Raw genomic sequence first — 17,419 nt, 5'->3', positions numbered from 1 at the left:
CTCTCCGAGTGATTGACACTGGTAGCTGCGCACCATCTAATTTTTCTGGTGTCATAGTTGTATAGGCTGAGGATCACATGGTGTACCAGTCACTTGGACTAATTGTTTCCATGCATCTTTGGTTTTCTTCATTCTTCTTTGCTCTGGATGAGGAGAGACCCATTGTTGCATCTAGATGGCTACTTGTAAGCTTTTATGGTCCCAGTTGCTACTTCTCAGAGTAGGATGTAGGACAACATTTTGTGTAGTATGTTATGCCAACCGAGCTTGATGTCTCCTGCGACTGTTGTCCCAAGCTCACAGGTCCAACTATTCACTTCTTCTGGGTAGCTGGCTGTGCCCAAGAAGTTGACTACAGCCTTGTCCCTTGTCAGCTCTACTATACACCTGGAAATTCTTACAGAACATAGTGATACGCTTATAGAAACATTGTCTGTCAACCCTATACATGGTCCTGGGCACACTCCCCCACCGCGTGGACATACCTAATAGTTCAGCCTATCCACCCATCTATCCACCTGTATATCCTTGTTTGCTTTCACTGACAACACATTGACTAGTTTCTTTACTGAGACTTTGATTTCCTTCTTTCTCTTTTGCTCTGAACTAGAAGAGACCAATCATTGTATCTTAGATGGCCAGTCACAAGCTTGTAAGACCCCAGACACTACTCACCAAACTGAGATATAGAACATAAACTTCGTGAACTATATTACACCAGTTGACTGAGTTGTCCGTGAGACTATGGTCCTAAGGCTTCAAATGCAGGAGTCCAATCACATGAGGTGTTTGGTTATGTCTGAAAGCATGTGTAACTGTACCCCCTGTGTACTTGATTGTTGTGGTTAGGTGCCGCTGAGTTGGCTCCAACTCATAGCGACCTTGTGTACAACAGAATAGAATACTGCCTGGTCCTGCACCAGCCTCCCAATCCTTGCTAAGCTTGAGCCCATCATTGCAGCCACTGTGTCAGTCCATCTTGTTAAGGGTCTTCCCCTTTTTTGGTGACCCTCTATTTTACCAAGTATGGTATCCTTCTTTAGGGATTGGTCCCTTCTGATAACATGACCAAAGTAGGTGAGATGGAGTCTGGCTGTTCTCGCTTCTAAGGAGCATTGCAGCTGCACTTCTTCCAGATTTGTTCATTCTTCTGGCAGTCCATGGTATTTTCAGTATTCTTCACCAACACCACAATTCAAAGGCATCAATTCTTTTTTGGTCTTCCGTATTCTTTGTGCTTTATTATATATTCAGAAGAAGGAAGGGGCCATCCACTTCTCAAAAATTGGCCAGTGAAAACCTTATTATATATATGTGTGTGTGTGTGTGTTCTATATATATATATATATATATATGGATATATGTTTGGGAGCTCTGGTAACATAGTGCCTAAGGCACTTGACTGCTAACCAGAAGGCTGGCGGTTCAAACCCACCAGCCACTCCTCGGAAGGAAGGTTGGGCAATCCTACTTCTGTAGTGATACTGCCTCAGAAACCCAAGGAGGGGTCGCTATGAGTTGGGGCCGACTCGACGGCACATAACAACAACAACAACAACATATGTATGTATGTATACACACACACACACACACACATATACACACACACACACATATGGATATATGGATATATGTTATGTTGTTGTTACATGCCCCCACCTTGGGTTTCCGAGGTGGTATCACTACGGAAGTAGATTGCCCAACCTTCCTTCTGGGATATATATTATATATGGTATGTATTATATATGGATTTATATATAAGTATTATATGTATGGATGCATGCATATAGCTACATGTATACATACACATAAATGTGTTTATACATACATATGTAACCACACACATATACTTCAGTTGTAACAAAATTATACAGAGGTGGTTGTTATTAGGTGCTATTGAGTCAGCTCCGACTCATAGCGACCCTCTGTACAACAGAACAAAACACTGCCTGTCCTGCACCATCCTCAATCCTTGCTATGCTTGAGCCCATCGTTGCAGCCACTGTGTCAGTCCATCTTGTTGATGGTCTTTCCCTTTTCCACTGACCATCTACTTTATGAAGCATGATGTCATTCTCCAGGGGTGATCCCTTCTGACAGCATGACCAAAGTACGTGAGATGAAGTCTGGCTATGTAGGAGTTAGGTTTTAAAACAAGTATTTTTGTACCTATTATATCATTCCTAAAGCCCTTGTTTACCTGCCTCTGACATGGAGATTTTTAGGTACTATAGAAAAAGAATATGCAAAAATAAAATTTGAATCATTAGGATATTTTACCAATCATTGCCTAGAACTTATGTTCAGGACCATGTAGTAGTAATTCCATTATCTTTTTATAGTTTTTAATAGTTTTGTGACTGCTTTCTCATGCAACATCTCATTTGTACGTAATAATGGCAGATAAAACCTTTCTCTTTTTAGAGGAATCTGAAGATGGGAATCAAAGGACTTGTTCCATGCTACATAGCTAGCAAGTGATGAACTAGGGACATAGCATTTGGTATATGCACAACACATTTGAATATGTACTTGTATTGTTTAAAGTACTAATATAGCTGTTATTTAAAAAGCACCTGCTGTTTGCCTTGCACTAAGCCAGGCGATACCATGGACTGCCAGAAGAACGAGGAAGTCTGTCTCGGGAGAAGTATGGTTGTAATGCTTCTTAGAAATGAGAATGGCTAGACTTTGTCTCTTGTGCTTTGGTCCTGTTATTAGAAGGGACCAATCCCTGGAGAACGACATCGTTCTGGGTAAAGTTGTTGTTGTTATGTGCCATCGAGTTGGACCCGACTCAAAGTAAGTAGAGGGTCAGTGAAAAAGAAGAAGACCCTCAATGAGCTGGATTGGCACACCGGTGGCTGCTATGGGCTCAAGCATGGCAAGGCTTGGGAGGATGGTGCAGGACTAGTTGTACATGGGGTTGCTATGAGTTGGAATCGACTTGAAGGTTTCTAACGAAAAGAACAATAAACTAGGCATTTAAAAATACATTATCTTGTTAAATTCTCATAACCTTCTGTGAGATAGGCATTATTACATTCACTTTTCAGATGAGGAAGCTGAAGATTAAAGGTTAAATAACTTGCCCAAGATCAAGTAGTAAAAAGTAGAGATTGGATGCAGACGTAAGTCTGTCTGCTTCTAGAACTTACTCTGTGATATATGCAAGTATTGTTTACTCAGCTAGATTGTGAAATCCCTGGGGACAGAGACCCCTGTCTTCTGTTTGTTCAGTGAATAGGAAATGAGTTTTATTATAATGGGTTTGCTCTTTCACTTTGTTAAGATGGTGAATTACATTAATACATTTCCTGCTATTGAACCGCCCTCCCATTCCTGGGATGAACTCTTTTAGGTCACAGTGAAAACAATATATATGTGTGTGTGTGTGTGTGTGTGTGTGTGTGTATGTATATGTGTATATGTGTGTATGTGTGTATGTGTGTATATATATATATGCAATAATTTATTCAGAGGTTTGAGTATGTATGCATAGTTAGATTGGCCTTAAATCCCTTTCTCTTCTAGTTGTTTTCAGGGCTATGCCACTTTGGTTAATAATTGAACTTTCACTTCTTTGCCTGTGCTCTGGTACAGTTCAAATGAGATAGTAATTAGCTTTCATGTAGGTTTGGTAGTTCATCTGTTAAGCATCTAGTCCTGCTAGTGTTTTTGGGGATAGATACGTGACCATTTTGAATTTATCTTACAGTGCTGTTAAAACTACAGAAACATGATGGCCTGGATCATGTTTTCCTCTTTGCTGCTGTAGCTCCAGCAGCTCAGATAGCACGAGGGATATAGAAAACGCTCACAAAATGTGTTGAATGAATTTTGGTAGGCTTGGCTAGTGATTGTACTTTACTAAAGTTTTATTTGGACTACTGTGTTTGTTAATTTTTCCCTTCTTCCTTTTTCCCCTCTCTCCTCAAAGTTCCACTCTTGTCCTGGGGACCCAGCTTTAACTTTAGCATCTGGTATGTTGAACTTAGTGGCATTGACGATCCTGATGTAGTACAACCCTGTCTCAACTGGTATAGCAAGGTAGGACTGAACTTTATAATCTGAATTTGATGTTTCTAATGCCTATAAAGGGAGAATTAAGTCTGTCTTTTGTCTTCATTGAGAATAATTAAAAATGTTGAGAATCGTAATAATATTTTGACAATAAGACAACTAATATTTATTAAGCATCTACAGTCTGCCAGTTTCTAAGCAATCTTTATAATTCCTTTAATTGTTACCACACTCTGTATAGGTGCAATTATTATCCCTCTTTTACAGTTGAGGAAATGGATGGAGCACAGAGAAGTTAAATATTTTTCTCAAGGTCACGTAATTGTAAACTTCTCTATTAAGCTATTAAGAACTCATGCAGCCTGCCTCCAGAGTCTGCCATTATATTATTAAACCCATCTCACATAAATTTTATTTTTTAACTTATATTGATAAAAATACTTTAAACATGGTTTTCAGTGGGATAATTTGGTTCTAAATTGTTTTTATAATACATTCCTCCACTGTGTTGTATGTGTTTAGTAAAATAGGAATTTTTATTTTTTCCCTATAAAGATCTAGGCTTTGAAACAGACATTTTCTCTAAATATTGTGATTATAGAAAGTGTAAAAATGATACTAAACAATTTTATTTATAGGTCATTTTATACTGTAGATGCAGCTTGAATGATGAGAGATTAAATTTTTGAGAAATTGTTTTCATAACTTTCTTGGTATGCCTCTTTTTCATTTGTGACATATTTATTAGACTATTGCTTTTAAGTTTGTTTTTTGTTTTAAGGGCTCTCTTTCTTGTCAGGGGGGTAATAAGGCTTTAGTGTCTCATCACCACATCTGGATTTCTTTGTAGATAGGGTGAATGGATGTACTTGTAGGACATTGGGAGGTAGTGTAGCTTTTCAGAGGTTCTTTGCACAAAAGTCAGTGCTCTTCTGGTCAACTTAATTAAGAAAGTTTATGTTTGATCATTTAGTTTTGGCATTTTATTATATTTAATTTAAAATAATTAGTAACTTAGTATTTTCATTTTCATTCATTTCTTGTAATATTGTAAGTTCTTTCAAGGTAGAGATGATATCTTTAATCTGAAAAGATCACCTTTATAGTGTTGTACATTTATCAGATGCTTAATATATTTTTTAAATTTTCTAAATTCTACTGATCCTTTAAAAAAAATGACTAAACATCTCTAGTATATGAATAATATTTCCCCTTAGTTTATGACATCTGTGTATGTGTATGCTTTCCTTATCAAGTTGTTGTTGTTAGATGCCATTAGGTTGCCTCTGACTCATAGAGACCCTGTGTACCACAGAATGAAACGCTGCCTAGTCCTGCACCAGCCTCAGAATCCTTGCTAGACTTGAGCCCATTGCTGCAGCCACTGTGTCACTCCATCTTGTTGAGGGCCTTTTCCTTTTCACTGAGCCTCTCTTTACCAAGCATGATATCCTTCTCCAGGAAATGGTCCCTTCTGACAGCATGGCCAAAGTAGATAATAGGAAGTCTGGCCATTTTTGCCTCCAAGGAGCATTCTGGCACACTTCGTTCAGGACAGATTTGTTGGTTCTCCTGGCAGTCCATGGTACTTTCAGCATTCTTTGCCAACACCACAACTTAAAAGCATCAACTGTTCTTCAGTCTTTCTTATTCATTGTCCAGCTATCACATGCATATGAAGTGATTGAAAACACGATGGCTTGGGTTAGATGTACCTTAGTCTTCAAAGAGGCAGATTTGCCCAGTTCAGTACGACATCTGATCTCTTGACTGCTGCTTCCATGGGTGTTGATTGTGGAACCAAGTAATATGAAATCTTTAACAACTTCAATCTTATCTCCACTTCAGTCTTACCTCAATAAATCATGGTGCTGCTTATTGGTCCAATTGTGAGAATTTTCATTTTCTTTATGTTGAGGTGTATGTAATCCATACTGTAGACTGTAGTCTTTAATCTTCATCAGTAAGTGCTTCAAGTCATCTTCCCTTTCAGCAAGCAGAGTTGTGACATCTGCATAGTTCAGATTATTAATGAATCTTTTCCCAATCCTAATGCTGTGTTCTCTTCATATAGTCCAGCTCCTCAGATTATTTCCTCTGCATACAGATTGAACAGTATGGTGAAGGGATACAACCCTCTTGATATTGTAGGAAATTATAAGTTTCACCTCTTTTCCCCAACATTATGGAGAGATTATATTTGGGAACTTACACACTCGTCACCTTTCAGCTTCTCTGTGTTTATTATGGACCTCGAAATTTAGATAAAAGAGCCAAAGTAGCACACGGGTTAAGCACTTAGCTGCTAAACGAGAGACTGACCGTTCGATGTACTGAACTTTGTGGCCCCATGGGAGAAAGACTCGGCAGTCTGCTCCTGTAGAGATTACAGCCTCGAAAACCCTCTGGCGCAGTTGTACTCTCTCATATGGGGTCACTGCAAGTTCACATTTACTTGATGGCACCTAATAAGCACAAGACAACAACAGTATTAGATAAATACTTTGAATTTCAGTCTTCTTTTTGAAGCATTAAAATTCAGTTATTTCACAACTTGTCTCCTATTGTGTATGTATACGCATCCTGGTAGAAAATGTAAGATATGGATGTGATACAGACTTCTAAAGTGAACATGTTAAAGGGTTATCACTGTTTAATGCAGTGCTGGATAGCTATGCTGAATCCGTATTTAGAGCCCAAGGGTATGAAACAATAAATGTCAAGTTAGTTTGGATAAAGAATTATCCTTTGGTTACTTGATGAGATAAAATCCTGGGTAACTATAGTGCTTAAGGAATAGGTGTTTTGATAATCTTTTATTAGTCAAGAATACAGCTAACTATAAATTAGTTTGAGTTTTAAGTCTTGTAAATCTTCCTAAAAGGTAGTACTTTATTTTCTTGCCTTATTAAAAGTTAATGCTTATGAGTAAATCCTTATTTGTTGTTTTATTACTGTACTGACTTCTGTGCTGTCAGTGTGTTTTGTTAATTCTTATTGTGCAGTATTATATTTATACAATAGTGTAGTTAGAAAATTTGACTTAATCTCAGACATATTCTTCAAGTTAATGTTTTTTTGTTTTCATTTTAAAATTTTTTGTATGAGCTTGTATGTTTGGCATTCATCCCATTGGAGAGAATTAGTTGATTGAGCTTCCTACTTGTTGTATTCTAATTAATCGAGATGTTTACTTTATAACTGTTTAATAGATAATTACCAAAGAATGGTAATTCCAGAACAGTTAATTGTGCTCACGAAGAACCTTTACATAGACCAAGAGACAGTTGTTCAACAAAGCAGGGCGGTGCTGTGTCATTCAAAATCAGGAAAGGTGTATGTCAGGGTTGTATCCTTTCACCATACTTATTCAGTCCATGCTGAGCAAATAATCTGAGAGGCTGGAGTTTGTCAAGAAGAATGGAGCATCAGGATTGGAGGAAGACTCATTGACAACTTGTGATGCACAGATGACACAACCTTGCTTGGTGAAAGTGAAGAAAACTTGAAGCACTTACTGATGAAGATCAAAGATTATAGCCTTTAGTATGGGTTACCCTTCAACATAAAGATAACAAAAATACTTGCAACTGGACCAATGAGCAACATCATGATAAAAGGAGAAAAGTTTGAAGTTGTTAAGGATTTCATATTCCTTGGATATATAATCAATGCCCTTGGAAGCAGCAGTCAAGTCAGATGACGTATTGCATTGGGCAAATTTGCTGCAAAAGACCTCTTTAAAATGTGTAAGAGCAAAGATGATACTTTGGAAATTGAAGTGTGCCTGACCCAACCATAGTATTTTCATTAGTCTTATATGTGTGTGGATGGAGCTCTGGTGGCACTGTGGTTAACACATTGGGCTGCTAACCAAAAGGTAGGCAGTTTGAACCCACCACCTGCTCCACAGGAAGAAGAGGAGGCAATCTACTTCTGTAAAGATTTTATAGCCTTGGGAACCCAATGGGGGTCTCTTTGAGTTGAAATTAACTCAATGGCAGTGGGATATGCATGTGAGAGCTGGACAGGGAATAAGAAAGACTGCAGAAGAGTAGATGCATTTGAATTTGTGGTGATGGCAAAGAATATTGAATGTACCATGGACTGCTAGAAGAATGAACAAATCTCTCTTGGGGAAAGTGGAGCTGGAGTGATCCTTAGAAGTGAGGATGATGATACTCATCTCTCTTACTTTGGTCATGTTGTCAGAAGGAGCCAGTCCCTGGAGAAGGGCACCAAGCTTGGTAAAATAGAGGGTCAGTGAAAAAAGGAAGATACTCAACAAGACAGATTGACACAGTGCTGCAATGATGGGCTTAAGTGTAGCAAAGATTGTGAGGCTAGTTCAGGACCGGCCATTGTTTTGTTCTGTTGTGTACAGGGCTGTTACTATGAGTTGGAACTGTCTGAGTGGCACATAGCCAACAGTATCAATGGCTGAGATAACCCAGGCTTAAAAAAGAATTAAGCAATTTTAATCTCTTTCTGAAGAATTTTGGGTCATGAAACCTGTTTGTGAATTTGAAGATCATAAACATTTGAAATATTTGTCCTTTAAAATTAAGTAAAATGGTTTCTTTTTACTCTGTAAGGATTGTGAGCTCCTTGGATTAGGGATTTCTTCCATGTAAGATGGTCCATGAGAACCAAGAACAAAAAGCATAATTTTCTTTGTTTGACAGTTTTTATGCTTTCATTACCAGCACTGTTATCTGTTTAGTGGATACCATGGGAGTTAAAATTGTTACTATCTTAAGTGGGCTTTACTAAGAGCCACTTTGCTTTTCAAAGTTCAGGCTCTGGCAGTAGGTGTAGTGTCACCACCTTCTGCTGCATACCTTGTGACCTTATGCAAGTTACTACATTTGGCTAAGCTTTAGTTTAGAAATAAATTTATTTAATTTAGACATAAAAATGATACGTAACAAAAATATGTTTGTATGTGCTGGGTATGTAGCAAATGCTCAGTTTAGGTTAGTTTTTGCTATCTTTATTATTTCCTGCCGTAACAACTAAGCAAATCTCTTCTCTTCATACTTTCTCCTGTGTTCTAGTAGTACCGTGAACAGGAAGCCATTCGTCTTTGCCTAAAACACTTCCGACAGCACAACTATACAGAGGCCTTTGAATCACTGCAGAAGAAAACCAAGATTGCCCTAGAACATCCCATGTTAACAGATCTGCATGACAAATTGGTTTTGAAGGGTGATTTTGATGCTTGCGAAGAATTGATTGAAAAAGCTGTAAATGGTATGTTATCAACATATAAACTAAGGTTGATATTAGAATGATTCCAAGTATATACAGGAAATGATTTTTCAAAAAGAATCTAAGTGTATGCCAGTCATTGCTATTTATATTTGTGTGGTTTCTTTTTAGTCTGTAAAGATTGTTAGCTACTGGGATTAGGGATTTCCTCTATGTATGGTCCATAATGTATTGGGACTTAAAAAAACATGAAATATATTTGAACTCACATATTTAAAATAAATTTGTCATCTTGGAAAAGCCTGCTGTACTTCCTAACGCTGACACTGACTAGTAATGAATGTTGTTAAAGAGTCTTTGCATGCCACCTTCATGCTTAGTGGCCTAGGGCCTGTTCCTTCAGTACTTATGTTGATAGATCATCTTCGTTCTGTAATTATACACTTTTTTCGAGATTGGATAGCCAAAAAAAATGTTGTTAGTAGGCAGTTACAATGAATTAAGAGATTTACGATTGGAAACAGCTTATCTGTAGTATGAATGCTTTATAATTGCTGATTTTCTTAGGTAGCCTGTAATCTGGCTTTGAAAAAAATGTCAGTATTTAAATATGTTTATAATCTTCATTTGGATATTTAAGGTCCAGTATGTTTTGTTATAGGAGCTCTGGTAGCATAGTGCCTAAGGCACTTGACTGCTAACCAGAAGGCCAGCAGTTCAAGCCCACCAGCCACTCCTCGGAAAGAAGGTGGGGCAATCTATTTCCCTAGTGACACTGCCTTGGAAACCCAAGGAGGGGTTGCTATGAGTTGGGTCTGACTTGATGGCACATAACAACAGCAACAGCACATGTTTTGTTATTTTCTTAAAAAGAGAACACTGTTGTTGCTTATAGAATGACATCTATGTTTTTTTGTTTAACCTCCCACAGTACACTTTCAAAGGAACAACAGAGTAGGTTCCAAATACAAAACTTGTGGAAATGAATTTGGTCCATCTTTTCCTCAAAAGGGAATATAGACCATTCTTAATATTAGTATTAGTATTAGTAATAGAATAATAGACTCTCTCAGTTCTCTGCTTTCATATATTTTAATATTATCACTGTTGTTATCAATTACTATTATTGAGGTCTCATATTTATTGGATATTGGGCTGGATATTTTACAATTAAAGAAAACAGAAACAGTATTGCCACCTCTGAGTTTATAAATTTAATGCCATCTTAAAATGAATTGCTTCCCAGCTCTGTTGCATTAAATATAATGAAAAACTCAGCCTTATACAGTGTTGCTTCTTGTTTAATTGATGATTACAAATAAATGATTGCTATGTTTGAAATAGAGTATACTTTAGAGTTCAAGGATCTCTGGTGGCACAGTGGGTAAAGCATATGACTGCTAACCAAAAAGTCGGTGGTTTGAACCCACTGCTTGCTCCATGGGAGAAAGATGAGGCAGTCTGCTTTGGTAAAGAATATAGCCTTGGAAACCCTATGAGGCAGTCTACTCTGTCCTGGAGGGTTACTATAAGTCAGAATCAACTTGATGGCAGTGGGTTTGGAGTATAAAAAAATAGAACAAATATAATAATCTCTTATCAAAAAATAAAATGCCACTAGTGAAAGTAGATAGGTATGTATGCATGCATACCATTTCTAAGAGTGAAGTCTGTGTGTTTTTTAACATCATAGGATGAGGGAGGAACAGATAATTTTATGTTTTGTTTTGTTTCAGGTCTTTAAGGTTATTTGAGATAATTTTATTTAAAAAAATTAAACAAAAAACACAACTTTAAGTAATTATTAGGCTAAAAACAGTTATGTTTTAAAACTTGTCTTGTTAGGAATATACTCAGGTAAGAAAAGCTTTTAAAATCATGTATGACTCTGATTACTGCAGAGTTAGTTGACTAACTAACTTATCCTCTACCTCTGGAATGGACCAAGTTTAGGGAAAATTGATCATCATTCTGTTCCTGAATTGTGGAGCCAAGTTGTATTTCTTGGTCCTGGTCCGGGCTCTGCACAACTGGCGGGGAACACAGTTTTGTTAATAAACATTCCTCCAGGGTTGTTCAGTTTGCTGCTGATTTCACTGATGATGATTTGTTGGACAAATAAGGAAGTAAACATGCAGAGTCTTTTGGCTTCTGCTCCATTGAAAACATAGCAGAGAAGGGTGCTAGTTCCTGCCTGTAAAGTAGGAAAGTTTAGGGAATTAAAGCACATTCTATCAAACTTCTTATAAAGGAAGATACAAAAACTACTTTTAATAGATTAGTTAGTATGGTCTTTAAGTATGATCTATATTTTAAGAAAGTATCAGGCTGTATTTACTTTGTAATTGTCTTCCTATTTGTCTGGAAACATCCCTGCATTTATCCTTAATTTCAGTAGAGGTGATTGCTGAATCAGTAATTGCTATTCCATGACAGAGAAAAATGGTAGGATCCCATGATGATGGGTGAACATAATCACTGAAGATCAAAGTTTGTATGAAAGCCCCACATTCCAGAGTCTGATTTATGTGTTCAACCTTCCTTCCAAGGAGTGGCTGGTGGGTTAGAACCACCAACCTTCTGGTTAGCAGTCAGGTGCCTTAGGCACTATGCCACCAAAGCTCCTGTCTTACATGCTATGGAAACGGAAATGTGCTTTTGTGAGCTAAAGAGATTCCCATTCACCTGGAGACCCTCCTTTCCGCCCTTGTTGCCTCCTCCTCGCCTTTCTTGCCCTCCCTCTTTCTTGTTTTTTCTCTGTCTTTTCCCTTCTTCTCTCTCCCCCCTCTCACCTTGTGATTTATGCAGTAGTTGTTAATTGTATGGTAGGTTGTCTCCTTGGAATTTTTTTGAGTAGTTTTCAAATCTTGTTGGCATTTTTGATTGAAAATGCCCTTTGTCTTAACTGTTACGAGGAACTGATACTGAAATTTATAAAATGCCTTGTGTAGATCATGATCTGAAAAGAATGCTTATAACATTTCACTGTTCAATGTGATTTTTGATCCAGTGTTTTGAAGATTCCTGTATCAGATTCCTAGATGTTATAAATGGGTATAAATTTTATCACTTTTTCTCTGCCTTTTGAGATAGGATTTTTTTTATTTTATTAATGTGTGGAATCACAGTAATTGATTTTCTAATGTTAAGTTAACTTTGCTTTTCTCAGATATACTTTGTCTTAATTTTTTTGTATATCTTGGATTTAGATTGATGAATATGAATATTTTGTTGGGAGTCTTTCCCCTACTTCCATTGTAGGATTACTCCCGTAATTTTTCATTCTTTCACTTTTCAGGTTTAGCACCAGTGTTATGGCAATCTCATTGTTTCATAATGGTCAGAGGATTAACCTTTTATTCTTACTCTCTGAATATATGCAAGATTTGAATTACTTCTTTCTTGCATGTTTGGTAGAACTTATCAGTGAAGCTGTCTGTGCTTGGAATTCACTCTTTTGTTGTTGAGTTGCACTTGAGCGGGCTCCAACTTGTAACAGTCTTAGGTATAACAGAGTGAATCTTGGCCCCGTGGATTATTTTTGCTTATTGATTCAATTTCTTTAAACATTGTAGGACTGTTCAAGGTTGTTGTTCATTTGAGTCAGTTTGGATAAGTTACATTTTTCTGAGAATATGTCGATTTGATCTCCATTTTCAAGCTTATGGGCATGAAGCTGTACTTGATGTCCCCTTACTGTTTAATGTTTGCAGGATCTCTTATGATGTCGCTTTTTTCATTCCTTATATTAATTATTTATGAATTCTTTGTTTTTTTTCATAACTCACATCAGAGGGTTATCAAGTTCATTGGGTCTTTTGAGAGAAGCACTTTTTGGTTTGTTGATGCTTTCTGTGTCCTTGATTTATGCTCTTATGTTTACTGTTTCCCTCCTTCTGTCTTTGGAATTAATTTACCGTCTTTTTATAACTTTTTAAGATAGATGCTTAGTTCATTAATTTTCCAACTTTGGTATTTTTCCCTATATGCATTTAAGGATATTCATTTCTCTCTTCTTATGCTTTAGTTATGCTGTGAAGTATTTTCATTTCTGTCCAGTGCAATATTTTCATTATGAATTCTTTTGTGAGCCATGGTTATATTGAAATATAGTTGTATATTGAAATATAGTTGAAATAAATTTCTAAATTCATGAGGATTTTCTGGATATTTTCTTTGTTTCTAGCATAATTATATATGATCAGATTACATTATCTGTATGATGCCAGTCCTTTGAAATTGGACTAGTATTGCTATATGGCCCAGCAATTTTGAGAAACAGGTATGTGTAGACAGGCTGTGTATCCTGAAGTTGTTAAGGGCAAGAACTGCTGTGGAACAGTGGTTAAGCACAAGGCTGCTGACTGAAAGGTTAAGTGGTTCAAATCCATCCACTGCTCTGCTGGAGAAAGATGAGGCAGCCTGCTTCTGTAAAGATTACAATGTTGGAGACACTATGGGGCAGTTCTGTGCTGTTTTATAGGGTTGCTATGAGTTGGAATCAACTTGACTACAATGGATACAGGTAGTTGTTGGGGGCAGTGTTCTATATGTGGCCATTTGGTCAAGTTTGTTAATCATGTTGCACAAATGTTCTTTACTGATTGGAATTACCTGAAAGAATATGTAATGTCTGTTTAGTGTTAACGAATTTGATATCTATTAATTAAAACCACTGCCATCGAATCGATTCCAACTCAGAGTCACCCTACAGGGCAGAGGAGAACTGTTTCCAAGGCTGTAAATCTTTATAGAAGCAAACTGCCTTGTCTTTCTCCCTCAGAGTAGCTGGTGAGCTCAAACGGCCAACATTTTGGTTAGCAGCCAGATGCTTTCTTTAACCATTACGCCGTCAAAAGTCCTTACTTGTCTATTAAAAAAAAACACAAACAAACCAAACTCATTTCCTTTGAGTCGATTCCAACTCATAGCGACCCCTGTTGGATTTCCAAGGCAGTAAATCTTTATGGAATTGGAGTGCCTCATCTTCTTCCCACAGGGCAGATGGTGGGTTTGAACTGCCAGCCTTCTGGTTAGCAGCCAAAGGCCTTACCCCGTACACCACCAGAACTCCTATGTATCTACTAGATCTCCTTATGTTATTAGGTTGTCTCTTATTTAGCTCTCATGGTACAGTGGTTAAAACATCCGGCCTCTAACCAAAAATCACCAGTTCAATCCCACCAGCCACTTTGCTGGAGAAAGATGAAGCAGTCTGCTTCCGTAAAGATTTACAGCCTTGGAAACCCTATGGGGCAGTTCTCGCCTGAGTTGTAGGGTCAGTATGATATTGGGATTGACTCTATAACAAGGGTTTTTTTTTTTTCTTATTTGTTTTATATAATTTAACTTGATTGACAGATGAATTTAAGTTTATCTAGTTTTTCTTATAAAATTATGAAGCAATTTTAATTTTATAATTGTTGATACAGTTTTACTTGTTGCATGGTTATTAATAACTAACATTTCTGCTGTTGCATTGTATTGCTTTTTTCTTGTACAGGCACACCTCGTTTTATTGTAGTGCTTTATTACGCTTTGCAGATATCGTGTGTTTTACAAATTGAAGGTGTGTGGCAACCCTGTGTCAAGCAAGTCTGTACCATTTTTCCAACAGCATGTGTTTACTTCATATCTCTCTGTCACATTTTAATGTGAAATATTAATTCTCAGAATATTTCAAACTTTTCTATAATGCTGTTTCACACTTAATATAGTATTTTAAAAAAGCTTAATGCCATCAAATCGATTGACTCACAGCGACCCCTTTTGGGTTTCCAAGGGGTAAAGATTACTGAGGTGGTAAATCTTTATGGAAGTAGATGGTCCAGTCTTCCTTCTGTGGAGTGGCTGGTGGGTTTGAACCACTAACCTTCTGGTTAGCAGTCAAATTCCTTAGGCACTATGCCACCAATGCTCATTTTTTTAATATAGTATAGGGTAAACATAACTTTTATATGCACTGGTAAACCAAAAAAATCGTGTGACTCGCTTTATTGCATTAATCACTTTATTGCAGTGGTCTGGAACTGAACCAACAATATCTCCAAGGTATGCTTGTATATAACTTTTGAGTTACATATCAAGATTTATGTATGTATGTGTATGCTTACGTGTGTGTGTGTGTGTGTGTGTGTGTATAAATTTTTTTTCCTGGCTTCATTTTTAACCATTTAAAATTTACTTTGTTGTATGGCATTTAGAAGGAGCTCTGGTAGCGTAGTGCCTAAGACACTTGACTGCTAACCAGAAGGCTCATGGTTCAAACCCACCAGCCACTTCTTGGAAGGAAGGTTGGGCAATCTACTTCCGTGGTGATACTGCCTCGGAAACCCAAGGAGGGGTCGCTATGAGTCAGGTCCAACTCAACGGCACATAACAACAACAACATGGCATTTAGGTAATTTTTACTTTGTGGATACAGTCACAAAAAAATTTTTCTTCTAATATGTGACTTTGCCCATTTATATTTATTTCTGTGATAGATGTGTTTGTTTTCAATTCTTTCTTTATATTTTATGTATGGCTTCTCTGGTTGTTGACTCTTTTTGTATCTTTCACCATGTTAGTTTCTGCCAGTAATTTGGATTAATTTTTGTTGTTGAAGTGTTTATCTACAACCTAGATACATCACATTTCTTTAGATACCTCGCTGACTACCATTTAATTGTCCTATAGGACAGAGTAGAACTGCCCCATAGTTTCTAAGGCTATCAATCTTTACAGAAGCAGACTGCCTCGTTCTCCCTCAGAGTGGCTTGCGGGATTGAACTGCCAGCCTTTTAGTTAGCTGAATGCTTTACCACTGTGCCACCAGAGCTCCTTTTTCTTTAGATGTTGTTGTTCTTGTTAGGTGCCAGCAAGTCGGCTCTGACTCATAACGACCCTCTGTACAACAATACGAAACACTGCCTGGTCCTGCACCATCCTCACAATCCTTGCTATGCTTGAGCCCATCGTTGGAGCCACTGTGTCAGTCCCATCTTGTTGAGGGTCTTTCCCTTTTTTTGCTGACCCTCTTTCTTTAGATGCTGTTGTTGCTGTTATGTGCCATCGAGTCAGCCCCGACTCATAGCGACCCCTCCTTGGGCTTCCGAGGCAGTATCACTGTGGGAGTAGATTACCTAACTTTACTTCTGAGGAGTGGCTGGTGGGTTTAAACCTCCAGCCTTCTGATTAGCAATCAAGTGCCTTAGGCACTATGCTACCAGAGCTCCTTTAGATAATACACATTAATTCTTTACTGTGAGTAATATTAAAATATATTACTCTGTATTTTCTCCTTACCCTTACTTCATTGTTCAGCATTACATACTGTCTATCATGTGTACCCCATCACCAAGCTATAAAAGATGAAGGGGTCCACATTCTTATACTGCTTGTCACATGTTCTTCCCCTTCCTCTCTCACCTTTTGTCTGTGGTATTTAGGTATCATTTCTGTGTTGTGGGGTTCGTAATATTTTCTGACATTTCTAACCATAATCTCCACATGCGTTGTAATCACAGCCCAAAGGTCAAGCCTGTCTCACCACTGGCCCTTGTGCCACATTTTCTCCATTGTTTGATTGAGCTTCATCCTCATGGTAGTATTTTCAAGGAGAGTGGGAGGGAATATAGTCTATTTGAAAAATGTGTATCTCTTCTTTCATACTTTAATGACAGTTTGACCATGGTTTATTTATTGGATTATTCATATTCTCAAGATTTTGTGTGTATTACTCTACCATCTCTTGGCACTTAGTATTGCTGAGAAATCTGAGGTCAACTTGACTTGATCTTTTTGATTAAATACCGAAAATATTCTTCATCTTAATTTTAATCTTTGTTTTATCCATCCTAATTGGGCTATTTCTTAGTATTGATTACTCTGTGTTAATTTTTCCTGATTAACTGTGAGTCCTTTTAATCTTTAGATTCAATTTATATTTTATTTCAGGAATATTTTCTTGAATATATCCTAAAAGGTATATCCTTACCTTCTAGGGTAAGTATTAGTATCATCTCCACTTAGTAAATGGGAATGATAAAATAATGAGCCTCACTCTGCTAGTGAGTGAGAGAGCTAAGGTATGAACTTAGGTAGGCTGGTTCTGGTAGCCATACTCTTCGCTGTTACACTTTACTGTCTTAGCAAATGCTCACTAGTTCAGTTTCTGTTACTGATTATTGTAGTATAAACAGCT

At 37.4% G+C, this 17,419-nt stretch overlaps 1 protein-coding gene across 1 annotated transcript in view; it reads left to right on the top strand.

The window, feature by feature from the left end:
- MKLN1 (muskelin 1) overlaps window positions 1-17,419 on the top strand; it is a 224,197-nt gene that overhangs the window by 69,387 nt on the left and 137,391 nt on the right. Inside the window, exons 5-6 of the mRNA XM_007953479.2 lie at window positions 3,941-4,050; window positions 9,084-9,276. Of these exons, the coding sequence (XP_007951670.1) occupies window positions 3,941-4,050; window positions 9,084-9,276 (303 nt within the window). The remainder of the gene's footprint in view (window positions 1-3,940; window positions 4,051-9,083; window positions 9,277-17,419) is intronic.

This window comes from Orycteropus afer, unplaced genomic scaffold (genome assembly GCF_000298275.1).
Source record: "Orycteropus afer afer isolate SDZICR_OR568_19922 unplaced genomic scaffold, OryAfe1.0 scaffold00397, whole genome shotgun sequence".
NCBI lineage: Eukaryota > Metazoa > Chordata > Mammalia > Tubulidentata > Orycteropodidae > Orycteropus > Orycteropus afer.
This window is presented reverse-complemented; position numbering and strand designations above follow the sequence as displayed.